We start from the raw sequence: 21,078 nt of genomic DNA on the forward strand, positions 1-21,078 counted from the left end.
TAAGGAAACGGAAACTGCAAATAAAATGAAATATACCTACAAACGAGGCATAATGATGCATTATGTACATACAGCTAGCATAAATAGCATGTTAGCATCGATTAGCTTGCAGTCATGCAGTGACTAAATATGTCTGATTCGCACACCAACAAGCAATAACATCAACAAAGCTCACCTTTGTGCATTCACGCACAGCATAAGACGTTTGATGGACAAATAGAGACAAAGAAGGAGTGGCATAAAACATGTCTTTCTGTGGCAGCATCAAGGAAAGTTGTACATGTAAACAAACTACGGTGCGTTCAAGGACTTCCGAAATTAGTAGGACAAAATGGCACATGCCAAATACTGTCATCAGTGAAGCCTGTTTAATGTAAACATTGGGATTTCTAACCATTTTTTATGTCATGTTTGTCCTCCCATAGAAACCATATTAAAACAAAATATATGTTTTTTTCCTCATCTTTTCCCATTTTCATAAATTTTTGAAAAAGCTAGGGCGGCGCTAAAGAGCCCCCGGGCTAAGGGAAGACCCACAGGCAATTACTGTTTTTCATCCAGCATGAAAAATCAGATGTTATCTATTAAGATTATTTATTATTATATTGATGTTATTAATTAAGAAATAAAATATTCTGTGAAATAAACAACGTTATTTATTTAATTGAAAGTAATGCATATTAAATACATAATCATCCTTAACCTTTAAGCTACATTAATTATGACCCATTACCTTAAAATTATTGTCTTATTTGATGGACTTCCTGCTCTGACATTTGGCCTTTGTGCATTTAAAAGGTTGAGGACACCAAAGGTCAAGTGGCCTCGCCTCGAAAATTACGAAATTCCAGGCCTGGAGTTTTTCAAAGTGTGGTAATCAATCACGGTTTTATGATAATTACAATAGGATAAAGTACATGTTTATGGTAATACTAACTGTTCTGAATTTCACTGTGGTTTATTATTGTAACGGTAATATTCACATCCCTAGTAGCCACTCAAACAATGGTGCACTCACCTGTGAGAAATTGAGTCCATTGAGTGGATGACACTGTTCCTCCACCTTCTCCACCGCTCCCGTCCTCTTCCTCATCCTCTCCGCCTCCTGGGCCAGGTACAGGTCCAGCACCGGCACCCCCCTCGTCTTAATGTCGGCCTCGGTCAGCGAGTTCACCATCAACATGACCCAAACCGGACGCTTCCTTTCCCAGTTCCCGGCGATGGCGTTGAAGAGGTAGTCCGCGTAAAGTCCCTTTCCTCTCTGATCCGGCGTCATCCACGAGGGCATCATGAGCTTCACGTACTCCAGGTGCCGCTTGAGCCTGCGATAGATGTCTCTGGGTAGAACGTCCTGCAGGTTCTCGCCGTGAGGCAGCAGCTGGCAGCTGGTCAAAGCCGAGATGGTGTAAGGATCGGTCAAGTCCAGCTCGAAGTAGACGATGTTGCTCTCCTGGAAGGCCTGCTTGGAGTTCTCGGGGATGAAGTCCCAAACGCGAGTGTAGGGAACGTGGATTGTACCATAGAAATACGAAGGAGGGTCCCGCTTGATTGTCCACAGGAAGGAGTTCAAGTCTGTTTGCTGAAGAGAGAAAACCAAGGTTATTTGTAGCGGTTCACATAGCAAGTCAACATTCCTTATTGCTTTAAAACTAAGAGGCCTGATGGTCAACTAAAACTTTAGTCTTTTAAAAGTTGTGATGTTTTGAGGCTTTTTTTTCACAAAAAATGTATCAACTTGTGATTTTAGGAATTTGTTATCAATGTTTTCAGTGTCCTTTGTGTTTAACCTCAAGAAACCTTTAGGACACAGGCGTCAAACTCAGATCTGGCCCACCACTTCATTTTATGTGGCCTACGAACGCCTGGAAATATTATGCGTCAATAAAGTACTGTATTTTCAAGACTATTAAGTGCACCGGTAATTAATCTGCACCCTTCAAATTTTATGGGACATAAATATGTTTACATGTATTAGCCGAATCGTACTATAAGCAGCAGATGTTTATGTTGTAAAATAAGATATTTGTAAATGTTTTCATATATATATATATATATATATATATATATATATATATATATATATATATATATATATATATTTTTTTTTTTTTACTCGGGACTACCCGCCGGCCGAATTTTGGACGCTGACCGGCCGTATCAGGCCGTAGTTTGGGGACCCCTGTGATAGAATATACACTCAATGACAGCTAACGTAAGCTATCCAAATTGCTATTATTAGCTAACTACACCTAAAGTTAATGCGCGGGTGTGTGTTACATACGTACTAGAGATGTCCGATAATATCGGACTGCCTATATTATCTGCCGATAAATGCTTTAAAATGTAATATCGGAAATGATCAGTATCGGTTTCAAAAAGTAAAATGTATGACTTTTTAAAACGCCGCTGTACGGAGTGGTACACGGACGTAGGGAGAAGTACAGAGCAGTTGCGTCTCCCAGTCATACTTGCCAACCCTCACGATTTTCCCGGGAGACTCCCGAATTTCAGTGCCCCTCCTGAAAATCTCCCGGGGCAACCATTCTCCCGAATTTCTCCCGATTTCCACCCAGACAACAATATTGGGGGCGTGTCTTAAAGGCACTGCCTTTGCGTGCCGGCTCAATCACATAATATCTACGGCTTTTCACACCCAAGTGAATGCAAATCATACTTGGTCAACAGCAATACAGGTCAGACTGAGGGTGACCGTATAAACAACTTTAACACTGTTACAAATAGGCGCCACACTGTGAACCCACACCAAACAAGAATGACAAACACATTTCGGGAGAACATCCGCACCGTAACACAACACAACACAACAGAACAAATACCCAGAACCCCTTGCAGCACTAACTCTTCCGGGATGCTACAATATAAACCCCCCGCTACCATCCCCCCCCTCCCCCCCGCCCCCCCAACCCCACCCACCTCAACCTCCTAATACTCTCATGTCTCATGTCCCAAATTCCAAGCTGCAGTTTTGAGGCATGTTAAAAAAAATAATGCACTTTGTGACTTCAATAATAAATATGGCAGTGCCATGCTGGCATTTTTTCCCATAACTTGAGTTGCTTTATTTTGGAAAACCTTGTTACATTGTTTAATGCATCCAGCGGGGCATCACAACAAAATTAGGCAAAATAATGTGTTAATTCCACGACTGTATATATCGGTATCGGTTGATATCGGAATCGGTAATTAAGAGTTGGACAATATCGGAATATCGGATAAGGGCAAAAATGCCATTATTGGACATCTCGAAGGGGGACAGCGTGGCGAAGTTGGGAGAGTGGCCGTGCCAGCAATCTGAGGGTTACTGGTTCAATCCCCACCTTCTACCATCCTAGTCACGTCCGTTGTGTCCTTGAGCAAGACACTTCACCCTTGCTCCTGATGGGCCTGGTTAGCGCCGTGCATGGCAACTCCCGCCATCAGTGTGTGAATGTGTGTGTGTGAATGGGTGAATGTGGAAAATAGTGTCAAAGCGCTTTGAGTTCCTTAAAAAGGTAGAAAAACGCTATACAAGTACGACCCATTTACCATTTACCATCTCTAGTATGTACGTATTTACGTCAAATATGATTTGCCAGAGCCCGAGAGTAACAAGCAGTAGAAAATGGATTGATGGATGGGCTAGAAAGGACAAATTTAAAATATAATAATTTTTAAAAAAACAATAAAAACAATTATTTGGACGCTGGTGGGCCGTATCTGGCCCGCAGGCCGTAGTTTGGGGACCATTGATACAGCCCATATATATATATATATACATATATATATATATATATATATATATATATATATATATATATATATATATATATATATATATATATATATATATATATGTGTATATATATATATATATATATATATATATATATATATATATATATATATATATATATATATATATATGTATATATATATATATATATATATATATATATATACATGTATTTTGTCAAAAACTGTATGTGTGTAACGTATTTCTTGTGCTGAGCATTCATAAATCTACTGCAAAAGACGTACTGGTTGAGGCTCGCAGTAATCCGGCCTCCTGGTGGTAGAGGGCGGTAGTGATCCCAGAGATCATTCCTCGGCCGCAGAAGAAAAAAAAAGAAAAAAAAAAGTTTGCAAGCGATTGTTTATTTCCTCTCGCCTGGACTTTTATTAAAAACATGGAGGATTACATATGTAAAATAAAACAGTTTTCTAAACTGGACTTTCAATCGAAGCAGGAGGTAATAATTAAAGGTATACCAACGCCGGAGCTAAAAGGTTTGCTTTTGACTTCGGGACAGAAGACCCGTTCTTTTCAAACGGCTTGGTACACACGCAAAGGCTGTCCAGCAAGAAAGGTAAGACCATAATAATTTTTTTTTTATTAAATGTGCTTTTTTGTGTGCTACCGTTGTGTAAAGAATGCTGGTATGAGCTTTTAAACATAACCCGTTAACTGCTGCCAATCACATGGTGAATAAGATACTATTTAGGGTTCATATGTTTGTAAATCTGACTGTGATGATGCAGTGCCTCACCAGACATTAACCTCACCGCACGCCACTGATATATATATATATATATATATATATATATATATATATATATATATATATATATATATATATATATATATATATATATATATATATATATATATATATATATATATATATATATATATATATATATATATATATATATATATATATATATATATATATATATATTTATATATATATATATATATATATATATATATATATATATATATATATATATATATACATTTTCTACCACGTGTTCCTTTCAGGGTCGCGGGGGGTGTCACGGTATCTCAGCTGCATTTGGGCGGAAGGCGAGGTACAACCTGGACAAGTCACCACCTCATCACAGGGCCAACCCAGATAGACAACATTCACACTCACATTCACATACTAGGGTCAATTTAGTGTTGGTTGATTATACATATGTATATATTATTTTCGGGTCTCCCTATGTCTAGCATTAAAAGATTACAGTTGGTACAAAATGCGGCTGCAAGACTTTTGACAAAAACAAGAAAGTTTGATCATATTACGCCTATACTGGCTCACCTGCACTGGCTTCCTGTGCACTTAAGATGCGACTTTAAGGTTTTACTACTTACGTATAAAATATTACACGGTTTAGCTCCAGCCTATCTCGCCGATTGTATTGTACCATATGTCCCGACAAGAAATCTGCGTTCAAAGAACTCCGGCTTATTAGTGATTCCCAGAGCCAAAAAAAAGTCTGCGGGCTATAGAGCGTTTTCTATTCGGGCTCCAGTACTCTGGAATGCCCTCCCGGTAACAGTTAGAGATGCTACCTCAGTAGAAGCATTTAAGTCCCATCTTAAAACTCATTTGTATAATCTAGCCTTTAAATAGACCCCCCCTTTTTTAGACCAGTTGATCTGCCGTTTCTTTTCTTCTCTCCTCTTCTCCCCCTGTCCCTTGCGGGGAGTTGCATAGGTCCGGTGGCCATGGATGAAGTGCTGGCTGTCCAGAGTCGGGACCCCGGGTGGACCACTAGCCTGTGCATCGGTTGGGGACATCTCTGCGCTGCTGACCCGTCTCCGCTCGGGATGGTTTCCTGCTGGCCCCACTATGGACTGGACTCTCGCTGATGTGTTGGATCCACTGTGGACTGGACTTTCACAATATTATGTCAGACCCACTCGACATCCATTGCTTTCGGTCTCCCCTAGAGAGGGGGGGGGGGGGGGGGGGTTACCCACATATGCGGTCCTCTCCAAGGTTTCTCATAGTCATTCACCGACGTCCCACTGGGGTGAGGTTTTCCTTGCCCGTATGTGGGCTCTGTACCGAGGATGTCGTTGTGGATTGTGCAGCCCTTTGAGACACTTGTGATTTAGGGCTATATAAATAAACATTGATTGTTTGATTGATTGATTGATATATATATATATATATATATATATATATATATATATATATATATATATATATATATATATATATATATATATATATATATATATATATATATATATGCATTATGTGTGAATGTACTGTAACTTTACTGACGCTTCAATAAAGAACCCAAATAAGCATTTCAGCACCCCGGCGTTACAAAACGGGAGTTAACGATGTTATTTCATGCTTTGCCCCGGCCTGTCTGACACTTACCCGACAGACCGTTTATTAGCCGTGTGCTAACAGAGTGCTAATGACTTATTAACAGGCCACTTGGGAGCAAAGTGTCAAACAAACAATACTTGTGATGTTACGTCATCAGTCTGCAGATTAGCTGTCCTAATGTTTCTGGATGGGTCTGACCTAAAATAATAATCTAAAAAGACAAGACTGATCACAGAGACTTAACGTTGTTTAATGTTTGATATAGAAAGGATAGAGTGAATATTTTGTGGACGGCTTTCTCACAAGTAGACATGATTAACTACAGCGGGTTTGTGTACTTTGGCATTTTTAAAGACGTTTTGGACATGTTTCTGTTGTGTTACTGGAGAACAATAACACACTTAAACATGACAACTGAAGGAGCAAAGTTAGTGAATAACACAAAACGACAGGCCCTTGCAAAACTTTTGGCCACAACTGCAGTGATGAAATGATTGAAAAGACAGTGAACCCAAACTGAATAATCGTTTCTCAACCCTAATTTAAAATAAATGTGTGTTAAAGTAAATTTAAATTGATTTTACTAGTGTTGTTGAGATTACCTGTGCCAAAGCCCAAGGGGGCCCCACCCAACCACGGGGCCCCGATTTTGACGGCGGAATGCAAAGATTGGTGTTCATAGCTATCAATCACAGACCGCTCAGCTTCGTGTAGCAATTGTGTAGTCTCTCTCTCAGCCATGTTGTTTTTTCCTACTGCTCCGAGCAGGGCGCGACCCCAGGTCGCCGTGTGTGAGGCCAGTGTGTTTACTACTGAGCTAAAAGCACAGGCAATCTCCCAGATCTGTTTGCACTCACACAGACGTGCGGGCGCCCGTTTATTCATGAACACAATTATTTTCAAAATGGATGATAGTTTTGCATTGTTGCTGTTCTGTTAAGTAAAATCATGATTTTTTTCTGGATTTTCAGGGTAAGGTTGGGCGGAGGGCAAAACTGCCTTAGCGGCGGGGGCCCCCCTTAGGTTAAGGGGTAACGCTGGGTACACCATGATCCTTAACTTGAAAGAGCATTTTGCATTTTTCCCATTGTGCATTGTAATAGATTGTCTTAAGACCCACTTTTATTGTTTGGTTTTTAACACTACGTGAGTTGTGTGGTCCTCTGTCGTCCTCTGTGTTTTTTATACATTTTGAGATGCGATCAATTTTGATTTCTATTTACTGTTTTAATTGGTTTTACCCTTTAAAATCGTTTTTAATCATGTTAATATTTATATTGTTTTTATATTGGTTTTATATTTATTTATTTTTTGTTTTTATTCAGTCATTGGTGGAGCTAAGGATAATATTTGAATATTGTTTTTAATATTGTTTTTAATATTGTTGTGCAGCACTTAGGAAACATTTTTGTTGTTTATAGGGACGGCGTGGCGAAGTTGGTAGAGTGGCCGTGCCAGCAATCGAAGGGTTGCTGGTTACTGGGGTTCAATCCCCATCTTCTACCATCCTAGTCATGTCCGTTGTGTCCTTGGGCAAGACACTTCATCCTTGCTCCTGATGGGTGCTGGTTAGCGCCTTGCATGGCAGCTCCCGCCATCAGTGTGTGAATGTGTGTGTGAATGGGTGAATGTGGAAATACTGTCTAAGCCAGGGGTGGGCAATTAATTTTCACCGGGGGCCGCATAAGCAACCCGACCACTGCTGGAGGGCCACACGACAATATTTCAATTAAATTTTGCTCAATATTATTTTTGATATACCATAAGATAAATAATAATGATGATAATAATTAATAATAATAATAATAATAATAATTTCATTTAACCTAACTTAACTTTATACAAAAGCAGATTGCTTTTTAAGGTCACTTTATCCTGCATTATCCAACATTTTTCCCCATCAGATTTGGACAACCATCTGTTGTTAAAAATAGTTTTTAATCATATCTATTCTATATTGTTTTTTATATTGGTTTTATATGTAATTGTTTTTTTCTTTTTATTCAGTCATTGGTGGAGCTAAGGATAATATTTGAATATTGTTTGTAATATTGTTGTGCAGCACTTTGGAAACATTTTGTTGTTTAAATGTGCTATATAAATAAAGTGGATTGGATTGTCACACCTGCCAGCGTGTCCCAACACGCATTTACCTCTGTGAACAAGTCATTATCTGTGGTTGTCTCTTTAATTGACTGCATCAGAGCTCTCATCCAAAGTTAGCGAAAAACAGTCAATGTCTCCGGGCATTATCAGCGCAACAAAGTCCAATAAGCACTCCTTAATAAACTCTCCGTCAGAAAACGCCTTACTTTTTCTGGCGCTTTTGTGAGAAATGACGAAACTTGTCCTGACGGCTGCATCTCTGGGGGTGTGAAATATGGCACAAAGTCCTTGTTGGGTTTGCAGTTTTACCATCAACGCATCAGCCTCCCTTGCGCGCGCTTCATCAGACACATCCCGGTATTTTCCCTCGTGTTTCTTCGTGTAGTGGCGATTAAAATGATATTTAAACACAGCAACCTGTGTACCACACATTAAGCACACGGCTTTACCATTAATTTATGTAAAGAAATACTTGGCAGTCCATCTCTTGTTGGAAACACGCCATTCCTCATCAACTTTTCTTTTTTTAGCGTCTCATCACTTGTCTCTATGCACCTTCCCTCACAGGTTCCCTCCGGACATACGGCATAAATAACACATTTCAAAATAAAAGCAGCACAGTTGTATTGCGCGCACGACATAGATGTTTTTTAAACTTTATTTTGTAATTTGTAATTGCGCCGTTCAATTCACTCACAATCGCACACGCGCATACGTCCACACGGAAGTAATACAAATGACGCTTTTCAAAACAAAAGCAGCACTGTTGTATTGCACACTCGACATAGATACTTTTTCAAATTTATTTTGTAATTTATGATTGGCCTCACGCGGGCCGGACAGGGATGCGCAAAGGGCCGGATGCGGCCCGCGGGCCGTACAATGCCCAGGTCTGGTCTAAGCGCTTTGAGTACCTTGAAGGTAGAAAAGTGCTATACTGCTCGGAGCAGTATAAACCATTTATCATTTATTTAAATGTGCTATATAAATAAAGTGGATTGGATTGGATTTTAATGGGTATCATTTTGAATTGTTTTATGGTGATCGGGTGTTTTTTATAATATCCGCAAAGTTCAATGAGCAGGTTGTGGTATGTGTGACTCTCTCTCTTCTCTCTCTCTCTCTTTCTCTATGTCCACTACTTGCTGTCCATATCCTACCCCCCCCCCACACCCCTGATTGTAAATAATGTAAATAATTCAATGTGATTATCTTGTGTGATGACTGTATTACGATGATAGTATATATCTGATAGTATATATCTGTATCATGAATCAATTTAAGTGGACCCCAACTTAAACAAGTTGAAAAACTTATTGGGGTGTTACCATTTAGTGGTCAATTGTACGGAATATGTACTTCACTGTGCAACCTACTAATAAAAGTCTCAATCAATCAATTAATGTGTGTTGACTTTTTATTTTGGCTGCATTTATTTTTTGTGCCATTACTAGGGAAGGTTGTTTTTGATTGGGTTGTATATGTAAATCATGTGCTATATTTTTCTTACTTTAACTTAAAATAAGGATGCAAGCCAGCTCCCGCAGAACAGTTTTAGCCTTGATAAATCACACTGTGTGTGCCAAATAATCAGAGGTGGGAGTAACACGCTACATTTACTCCGTTACATCTACTTGTGTAACTTTTGGGATAAATTGTACTACTAAGAGTAGTTTTAATGCAAAATCCTTTTACTTTTACTTGAGTATATTTATAGAGAAGAAACACTACTTTTACTCTGCTCCATTTATCTACATTCAGCTCGCTACTCGCTACTGATTTTTATCGATCTGTTAATGCATGCTTTGTTTGTTTTGGTTTGTCAGACAGACCTTCAAAGTAGGATCTATGCATGCCTGCGTTTCACCAATCAAATGCAGTCACTGGTGACGTTGGACTCCGTTTCACCAATCAGATGCAGTCACTGGTGACGTTTGACTCCATTTCACCAATCAAACAGAGCCAGGCGGTCACATGACCGTCACACGTGGACCCCGACTTAAACAAGTTGAGAAACTTATTGGGGTGTTACCATTTAGTGGTCAATTGTATGGAATATGTACTGTACTGTGCAATCTACTAATAAAAAAAGTTTCAATCAATCAAAAGTGTGAAGGAAAAAAGACACTTTTTTTAGTTCAACCTTACCTCTCTCAAAAGCCTAAAGACTGACCGCACAGTTCCTGTCTTCACAATAAAAGTGCCGCTCCATCGCGCCTGCGCTAACAAAATAAGAGTCTCCGAAAGCCAGCGCAAACAAGCTAACAAGCTACGGAGTTTGCCGCCAATGTATTTCTTGTAAAGTGTATAAAAACGAATATGGAAGCTGGACAAATAAGATGCCAAAAACCAACCACTTTCATGTGGTATTAGACAGAAAGGAGGGACTTTTTTTCTCCTCCATTTGAAAACGTGGACGTTATCAGCACTGCTGTCTGCTTCCAATCAATGCAAGTCATCAGAATCAGGTAATACACCAACTTATATTCTTGTCTTCATGAAAGAAAGGAATCTATATGTTAAACATGCATGTATAATCATTAAAACACCTTTAACACGTATACAAAAACGACAAAATAAATAAATATAAATTATATACTGTATATATTAATGTATATATATATATATATATATGTGTGTGTGTATGTATATATGAGGTAAATCACCTCGACTTGGTCATTTATTAAGTACTAATACCTGGGATTTATATAGCGCTTTTCTAAGTACCCAAAGTCGCTTTACATGTAGAACCCATCATTCATTCACACCTGGTGGTGGTAAGCTACTTTCATAGCCACAGCTGCCCTGGGGTAGACTGACGGAAGCGTGGCTGCAATTTGCGCCAACGGCCCCTCCGACCCCCACCTATCATTCATCATATAAAGTAATTGATTAATGTTGAAAAACTTATTGGGGTGTTACCATTCAGTGGTCAATTGTACGAAATATGTACTGTACTGTGCAATCTACTAATACAAGTTTCAATCAATCAATCAATGAATGCCTAATGAGCCTATGGTGCTGTTAAGTTATTGTGGCTCAATGTGCCTTAATTTTTTTTATTTTAATGTATTATTATCTAATATATATTATTGTTTTAGTTGCTTAAGAGATATTCCTGGCTCTGAATTTGCTCATTGTTATTTTTATGTTTTTGTGCATTATTTGTTGACGTCATCATTAAACGAACAGGTTACTCATCAGTTACTCAGTACTTGAGTAGTTTTGTCACAACATACTTTTTACTTTTACTCAAGTAAATATTTGGGTGACTACTCCTTACTTTTACTTGAGTAATAAATCTCTAAAGTAACAGTACTCTTACTTGAGTACAATTTCTGGCTACTCTACCCACCTCTGCAAATAATATATTTGCATTTTCTCCTCTCAGCATTGTGGGCATTCTGATGATGAGCATATGTTCTGTATATTCATGAAGACAGACATGCTGAATGTTTGCTCCTTATTCTGCTCACCTTTCGTGGATGGGGCCCTTGGAGTCCAAGAAATATGTTTTTTAAACAGCCGCCATTATCTACATGCAGATCAACAGCTGTGCGTAACTTTTATGCGTGGAAAAAGTGCATGTAAAATGTAAATTAATGAATAAACGTATTCCTAGCCCCTGTCTGCTTTTCCCACACATTCTGTTTGTGCTGAACTGGTAATCAGAGGTACTAGGTTTGAATTCCGGCTCGAGATATCCATTTCATTGTTTTAATTATGATAAAGGGGATCTGCACTTTTTGGGGAATTTTGCCTATCGTTCACAATTATTATGAAAAACATGACGACATATATACTTTTTTAAAATGCATTTTAAATACTAAATAAATGTGATCTAAAGTCCGCTTACAATGGAGCCAATAGTAGTCGCTCTATTCTGCCTATAAAGTTCTTAAAAAAATATCCAAACACCTCCTTTAGGTTTTTTTTATACATGATGTAAGTATGTATGTAATGTAGTGATGGGCACATTTTATAATATTTAATTATAACATATTTTGATCATTTTAGGCATTCGCGGCACATTAATTTAACAAACGCATCACAATGTTCGCAGTTTTTTGTAACAACACAACTGATTATTACTCACTACAGACTTTATGAGAGCCAACAAACATATCATAACATCACTTACTCTACAAGGTCTGCTGTCATTAGAATGCCGACCGCTAGGATGTTCATATATTCCCATTTAGATGAAGAACGTCTCATAATCCTTGCAAAGAAGGGAATGGTGGTGTCTTTTGGTGTCGTTCCCGCCATGTCCAGGTCTAAATTGGCTGTGAAAGTGTTCCAACTTGTTGGAATATGTCCCCAGCCTTCTACAATCCAGACGAGAGGCATGATTTATGATCTAGAACAGGGGTCACCAACCTTTTTGAAACCAAGGGCTACTTCTTGGGTACTGATTAATGCAAAGGGCTACCAGTTAGATACACACTTAAATAAATTGCCAGAAGTAGCCAATTTGCTCTATTTACCTTTAACTCTGTTAATATTAATAATTAATGATATTTATCTTTGTGGAAACACTGATCATCTTAATGATTTCTCACAATAAATATATATAGAAACAGATAAATATCAATATGCAACAATTTATTTTTATATTTTCCCTAAGTGCACATTTTTCAAATTGAACATTTTCAAATGATCACTTCTAAGACAGTCTTGTGAAATCACAATATCCCATTTTAACTAGCTAGCCACTAACATTTTTTAACAAATCATGAATTACTTTGCACCATGTTTGTACAAATAATAACTCATGTAAAATACAAAAGTAAACTCTCCAATTTTTAAATCATGTCACACTTTGAACTGGACACCAAATATGTTATCTGTTTCTTTGTCAGTTAGTGGGAAGCCTGGCATTGCATGCTGTTAACTAGTGTGTTGTACTCTGGTGTGTAACTTGACACTGCAACTCTGAGTGAGTCTTGCAGATGTGCATCAGTGAGGCGTGTTCTGTGTTTGTTCTTGATGAAGTTCATGTCAGAAAAGGCTGATTCACAAAGATAAGATTTGTCCTCATTGTTTGCGGAACCTTCTTAATCTTTTGGACATATTTTCACAGCAATCTGGCCTTAAGCTTAATTATGATAAATGTAAAATGTTAAGGATCGGAAATCTAAAGGGAACGTCCTTTCGAATGGAATGCAAAGTGCCTGTTTTATGGACAGATGGACCAGTTAACATACTTGGTGTTGTTGTCCCAGAAAATCTGGAAGATCTAGGCTCAGTAAATTATGATAATCGACTAAGAAAGCTGGACAGAAGTATGCAATTATGGAAAGGGAAATCCCTAACCTTGTATGGTAAAATGTCTATTGCCAACTTGTTAATTATTCCTCAATTTATTTATTAGTTTTTGTCATTACCAGCTCCATCACAAAACTTTTTTAAGATTTATGAGCGGAGGGTCTTCGATTTTGTCTGGAACGGCAAACCAGAAAAGATTTAAAGAAAGGTTTTGTACAAAGAGTATGAATATGGGGGCCTGAAACTTCTCAACCTTGAAGCTATGTGTCTGTCTTTAAAAGCATCAATTGTTCCAAAGATGTATTTAAACATTGAGTGGTACACAAATGTCCTGTTGGACAAAAAACATGTACTGTATCAAAAGAAATTGTATCCTTTTTTACAAGTGATCCCCTCCCAGAGAGTCTGCTGGGAAACATTCATAAAGGAAACAATCCACTCATAGTGGTGTTTTCAATTTTATGTGCCAGAAAAAAGAGACGATATTTTGCAGCAGTTAATATGGATGAACTCTAATATTGTAATAGATGGAAAGCCTTTCTTTTGGAAAAATATGTTTGAAAGAGGAATCATTTTTGTCAATGATATTATCAATGAGAATGGTAAAATTATGAAGTATGATGAATTTAGAGCTATGTATGGTGATGCTTGCTCAAGCTTTTCATTTTATCAACTAACTGGAGTAATTGGGAAAAAATGGAAACAAATAATTAATTATGGAACTACTAAATTATTAGTTTGTAAACCTCTAATAAGAAATTCTAGTTGGCAAAAAGGAACTAAAATAAATGGAAAAATATATAATTTTTATTTAATAAAGAAATCTTTGAAGGCTGCCTCATACAACACAAATGGAAAATGGGAGGACTTTTTTGACTGCCCGTTGCCATGGGATGCCATATTCAAACTAATCTATAAAACCACTATCGATGTGCAAAATCGTTATTTTCAAATTAAAATTATTTATAACTTCTTACCCACAGGGAAAATGTTAAAATTATGGAATATGACAGAGTCAGATGATTGCCGATTTTGTTGTCAGGAGCCTGAATCCACCCTGCATTTGTTTTGGTATTGTCATATTGTGTCTTTGTTTTGGGTGGAAGTTGAAAAAATATGTTTAAGGATTGGTTTGTTTATGAAGCTTAATGTGGTTTCTGTTATTTTAGGAGAGTTCATTGACAATCATGATTTAGTCCATTTAATTATAGTACTCGGTAAAATGTTTATTTTTAAGGCCAAAAACAGATATTCACTTAGTATTACTTTCTTTAAAACATTTATTCAGTATTTTCTAATTTTAGAAAGTTACATGGTTGAAAACGATAATGATGCCAAAAAACATTAAAAAAAAGATGAGAAGTCCTCAAAGGCTTATTTTGAAAGTATAATTATGTTTATAGATTATATGATATCTGTTGTTGTGTTCCCTAATTTGAGTGACCTGGACATAATCTGGACTGTACATAAATGCTTATTTTGAAAATGTAATTTTGTTTATAAATTATATGCAATCTGTTGTGTTCCCTAATTTTTTTCTGTGTACATGAATGAAGGTGTGTGTTGCTGAGTCCGACTTGGACATTATCTGGACTGGGCCTGGTTTAAAAAACCCTTTAAACAAATCTAATTTCATTGACAACCTGGTCTGTTGAAGATAAGGCCCTTTTTTAAAAAATAAAATAAAATAAGATAAATAAATAAAAAACATTTTCTTGGATAAAAAAGAAAGTAAAACAATATAAAAATAATTACATAAAAAATAGTAATTAATGAAAATATTAGTGGACCAGCAGCCTATACAATCATGTGTGCTTCAGAGATTGTGTCCCTTGCAGATGTGTTGTCTATGTTGTGGGAACCAGAATATTGGTAGCAGAAAGAAATAACCCCTTTTGTGTGAGTGGGTGTGGATGAGTGTGCATGGGGGAGGTTGGTTGGGTTGATGCACTGATTGAAAGTGTATATTGTGTTTTTTCTATGTAGATTTAATAAAATAAAATAATTTTTTTTTTTTTTTTTTTTTTTTTTTTTTAAGAACAGGCCCGCGGGCGACTCATCTGGTCCTTACGGGCGACCTGGTGCCCGCGGGCACCACGTTGGTGACCCCTGATCTAGAACAAGGGGTGTCAAACTCATTTTAGATCGGGGGCCACATGGAGACAAATCTACTCCCGAGTGGGCCGGACTGGTGAAACCATGACCCGATAACTTAAAAATAAAGACAACTTCAGATTGTTTTCTTTGTTTAAAAATAGAACAAGCACATTCTGAAATTGTACAAATCATAACGTTGTTGTTTTGGTTTTTTTACAATTACCTGTTGCGGTTAAAAGTATATATACTTTATTTGCCGTTATTTATATTTTCTGAATAAATTATGTGATAATGTTCATCAGTCAACTCATTGGTGTTAATTTTCAATCTGTCAAGATAAAGAAAATTATATCTAAATCAAATTACAGTATGTTATTTATGTAGTTTGATCATTATCCTCAACTAATGTCTTAACATATTGTGGTTAATTTTGTACACATTTAGCATCATCTACTAAGATACAAAGAATTGCTATTGCGACATCTAGTGGACACATTTAGAACAGCGATTTCTTTCCTTCAAAAATTTCAGGTTAATTTTTATACTTATTAAACTCATCCCGCGGGCCGGATAAAACCTGTTGGCGGGCCTGATCCGGCCCTCGGGCCGTACGTATGACACCCCTGATCTAGAATAAAGTTTGACGAGCAAGGAAACGAGGAAGCTGCTGATCAGTCGATCATGTCAACATTGGCACGGAAGCTTGTGATCACGGCGCCGCTATAAATAGTTTGTCTGTGTTAGCGCTTATAATAACAATATCACTAATACTTGGTTAATCTTCAAGTCACGAAATGTAAATGGAGTATTGTTGGCGCTTTTTGGATGTTTTTTTAATTTGGTTTTATTGGTCAGAATAGAGCAGGGTTTTTCAGCCACTGTGCCGCGGCACACTAGTGAGATACAATCTGGTGTGCCATGGGAGATTATGCAGGTTCACCTATTTGGGTTAAAAACATTTTTTGTAAACCAGTAATTATAATCTGCAAATAATGTGCCGCTGTTGAGTGTCGGTGCTGTCTAGAGCTCGGCAGAGTAACCGTGTTATACCATACCGTATCAGTAGGTGGCAGCCGGTATCTAATTGCTTTGTAGATATTGGGAACACGTCGTGTGAGACGACGATGGTTTGCCGTGATCACAATATGCAGACGACAGCGGGATGCAGTGTGCAGGTAAAAATGTATCAAATGCTTAAACCAAAAAATAAACAAAAGGTGAGTGCCCCTAAGAAAAGGCATTCAAGCTTAGGGATGGCTATGTAGAACAAAACTAAAACTGAACTGGCTACAAAATAAACAAAAACCGAAATCTGGACGACAGCAAAAACTTACAGCATGTGGAGCAGAGACGGCGTCCACAAAGTACATCCGTACATGACATGACAACAATGTCCACACAAAAAAAGGTAGCAACAACTTAAATATTCTTGATTGCTAAAACAAAGCAGGTGCGGGGCATAGCGCTCAAAGGAAACCTTGAAACTGCAACAGGAAAAGCCACCAAAATAGGAGCGCAAGACAAGAACTAAAACACTACACACAGGAAAACAGCAAAAACCTCAAAATAAGTCACGGCGTGATGTGACAGGTCATGACAGCACACCTACTTTGAGACAAGAGCTATAGTGATGCATGGTTGGGTATGGTTTAAATTCATATCCAACAATTGCGACAATTACTTTTTATTGTCTACTGAGTTTAATTTTTTGATGATTTCTGCTGGTGGTGTGCCTACGGATTTTTTCAAAGAAAAAATGTGTGCCTTGGCTCAAAAAAGGTTGAAAAACACTGGAATCGAGGACCTCCTATTGGCTCCGCTGTAAGCAGACTTTTATTTACGTTTATTTATGTGATAAAATGCATTAATTAAATACATCTGTCGCCATGTCTTTCATAATGATTGTGAACGGTAGGCAAAATTTATTTTAAAAAAAAGTGCAGTTCCATTTTATATTTTTGCACTCGTTTTAGTGAAAACATACATCTAATTGAATTTTGTTTTTAAAAAGTAAAAAGACAGTTCCACATGAATAAAAAAAGGTATTGACATTTTGTAATATGGTGTCTCAAAATAATATTTTGTGGTAACACTTTAGTATGGGGAACACATTCACCATTAATTAGTTGCTTATTAACATGCAAATTAGTAACATATTGTCTCTTAATTAGTCATTATTAAGTACTTATTAATGCCTTATTCTGCATGGCCTTATTATATAACCAGTTTATTAACTAAGAGTCTTCCCTCAATAACCTCACAATTATTGCTTACTAGTAACGCTAACCCTAACCCGGGTTAGGGTTAGGTTGGGGCGGTATGGCGTAGTGCAGTGGTTCTCAACCTTTTTTCAGTGATGTACCCCCTGTGAAAATTTTTTTAATTCAGGTACCCCCTAATCAGAGCAAAGCATTTTTGGTTGAAAAAAAGAGATAAAGAACTAAAATACAGTGTCATCAGTTTCTGATTTATTAAATGGTATATCAGTGCAAAATATTGCTCATATGTTGTGGTCTTTCTTGAACTATTTGGAAAAAAAGATATAAAAATAACTAAAAACTTGTTGAAAAATAAACAAGTGATTCAATTATAAATAAAGATTTCTACACATAGAAGTAATCATCAACTTGGGGATTGTAATAGAGATCCATCTGGATTCATAAACTTAATTCTAAACATTTCTTCACAAAAAAAGAAATCTTTAACATCAATATTTATGGAACATGTCCACAAAAAATCTAGCTGTCAACACTGAATATTGCATTGTTGCATTTCTTTTCACAGTTCTTTTTGACAGACATTTAAAAAAAATCTCACGTACCCCTTGGCATACCTTCAAGTACCCCAAGGGGTACGCGTACCCCCATTTGAGAACCACTGGCGTAGTGGGTAGAGCGGCCTCTTGACATCCAAATTGCTGCCATTGTGTCCTTGGGCAGGACACTTCACCCTCGCCCCCGGTGCCGCTCACACTGGTGAATGAATAATGAATGAATGATAGGTGGTGGTCGGAGGGGCTGTAGGCGCAAACTGGCAGCCTCGCTTCCATCAATCTACCCCAGGGCAGCTGTGGCTACAAATGTAGCTTACCACCACCAGGTGTGAATGAATGATGGGTTCCCACTTCTCTGTGAGCGCTTTGAATATCTAATAATAGAAAAGCGCGATATAAAATCTAATCCATTATTATTATTATTAACCCTTATATATTCCCCTAGTGCAGACCTGGGCATGCTGCGGCCCGCGGGCCGCATCCGGCCCTTTGTGCGTCCCTGTCCGGCCCGCGTGAGGCCAATTATAAATTACAAAATAAATTTTAAAAAGTATCTATGTCGAGTGTGCTATACAACGGTGCTGCTTTTGTTGTCAAAATCGTTATTTGTATTACTTCCGTGTGGATGTATGCGTGATTGTGAGTGAATGTGAACAACTGCAATTACAAAATAAAGTTGAAAAAACATCTATGTCCTGCGCGCAATACAACTGTGCTGCTTTTATTTTGAAAAGTATTATTTATGGGCGTGTGTCCGTGTGTAACCTGCGAGTGAAGGTGCACATGCAGCGACAAGTGATGCACGGTTTACACCCGAGATGCCAAAAAGAGAAAAGTTGATGAAGAATGGCGTGTTTTCAACAAGACATGAACTGCAAAGCAACGTCCCCTCTAAGGTGCGTGCCTGCGCAATTGCGCACTGCTCAAGCGTCCGCTGCGCGCAGCAAGTATATGCCGCGCACCAAATCAAATCCCATCTGAATTATAAACAAAATAAACATATTTATTCTATGGAATTTTGCAATGCAACTTTGAGTGACAGTGACAACAAGCGGCCCTAATGGTGTTCGTCAACACTGTTCAATTGAACACCGTTCAATTATTGTAACGTCTATCGAGATGCTTCGAGGACAGGAATTATATCGATCACTTTATTGAACAAAACTGTTTATATTCGGACATAACCACACCAAAAACATGAGTAAAACAATTCTATCTCGAAAAACTAGTCATTTTCTGCCGTACAAACCAGGCCAAAACCAACTTGTCATCTGTCACCAACACGCATAGCACTAAACCACTGGTGCGTTTAAGGCCACACAAAAAGTCGGACAACTCAAACACCACACAAAGTTACACTATGACTCCTCAGTCATACGCGTGCTTATTTTACTGTCATTTATTATTAATGTTAATTTATATATATTAGTCATGGAATGCTGTTACACACACTATGTTGAAGTATTACTATTATTATTATTATTATTATTATTATTTATCTTACGGTATATATCAAAAATAATATTGAGCAAAATTTAATTGAAATATTGTCGATGTGGCCCTCCAGCAGTGCTCGGGTAGCTCATGCGGCCCCCGGTAAAAATTAATTGCCCACCCCTGCCCTAGTGTCTAAATAACTCTAAATTAAGTCTTTGTTACTTAGAATATGTTCCCCATACTATAAGTTTGTTTAGGGGCCGCAATTTTGCCAGGTGTGGCCCTGGGTGTGTATCTTAAGGGCCACGGGTGGAATTCCACAGGAGCACAATGAGTGACAACATATTGACCGCTCTCTCTACTTACTTTCTTGTTGAGCTCACAGTTGCTGGAGTCCGACCTGATCGTCCACTGCTCACTTTTAACCAAGAGAAGCAGGCAGGACTGGATCAGTGCGCCCATCAGGGTTCCGCGCATCGTGACTCTCTCCTCTCTCAAACACACACACGCACCCACATTCAAAAAAAAATAAAGTAATCCAAAACTATTTCCCCGTAGAATGCGCGGATGAGTCCACGCAAAACAAAGCGGTCATGTTCAGACTTTGCGCGCAGGCGTCTTGGCGTTGGTGGGAGATGGTGGCGCTCATTTGGTTCGTCTTTCGCTTCCCACTGGGGGTCACGATCCGCCTGCTTGTCACGCAGACGTCTGCCAGCTCCCGTGTCCCTCCGGCCGCGCGAACACTTTGTGGGAGGTGGGCCGAAGTGGTTGCGCAAAATCCATGCGCGTCGAAGTGGACCCAAAACTATGAATGGAAGCAACAGAGTAAAGTTCGCTCCTCACTTCTTCTTCTTCTTCTTCTTCTTCTTTACTATTTGCATCTCTGTGCGTCTGCTTCTCCGCTGCGTGTGTATGTGTCCCACCCCCCGTGTCGCCTGCACCCCCCTTACACACACACACACACACACACACACACACACCCTCTAACCTCACTTTAACCTTCCTTTAAAAATCTCAACCCCCTTACATTTAATGATTACCGTAATGAGGACAGTGGCCGTGCAAGCAGATTTACGACGCGCCAAAAGCCCAAACTTTCTCCATCGGTCAACACGCAATATGCAAATTAGCAGCGGTTATAAATAGCTTACTACACGCAACCGGCGCATGTTTGCGAGGTGCCCGCAGGCAAATTAGACAAGAGGTGCCAGTGGAGATGCGACAGGCAGATTACCATAATGCCCCGCGAAGTGGCGCCATTAA

The 21,078-nt window shown here is 38.3% G+C and overlaps 1 protein-coding gene across 1 annotated transcript in view; it reads right to left on the minus strand.

The window, feature by feature from the left end:
- The window catches only part of trabd2a (TraB domain containing 2A), a 214,510-nt gene extending 193,768 nt beyond the window's left edge, over positions 1-20,742 (minus strand). The window contains exons 1-2 of the mRNA XM_062031161.1: positions 20,182-20,742; positions 1,019-1,579 (exon numbers count right to left, since the gene is read on the minus strand). Of these exons, the coding sequence (XP_061887145.1) occupies positions 1,019-1,579; positions 20,182-20,292 (672 nt within the window). The 5' untranslated portion in view covers positions 20,293-20,742. The remainder of the gene's footprint in view (positions 1-1,018; positions 1,580-20,181) is intronic.
- Positions 20,743-21,078: the final 336 nt, after the last annotated feature.

This window comes from Entelurus aequoreus, linkage group LG21, assembly GCF_033978785.1.
Source record: "Entelurus aequoreus isolate RoL-2023_Sb linkage group LG21, RoL_Eaeq_v1.1, whole genome shotgun sequence".
NCBI lineage: Eukaryota > Metazoa > Chordata > Actinopteri > Syngnathiformes > Syngnathidae > Entelurus > Entelurus aequoreus.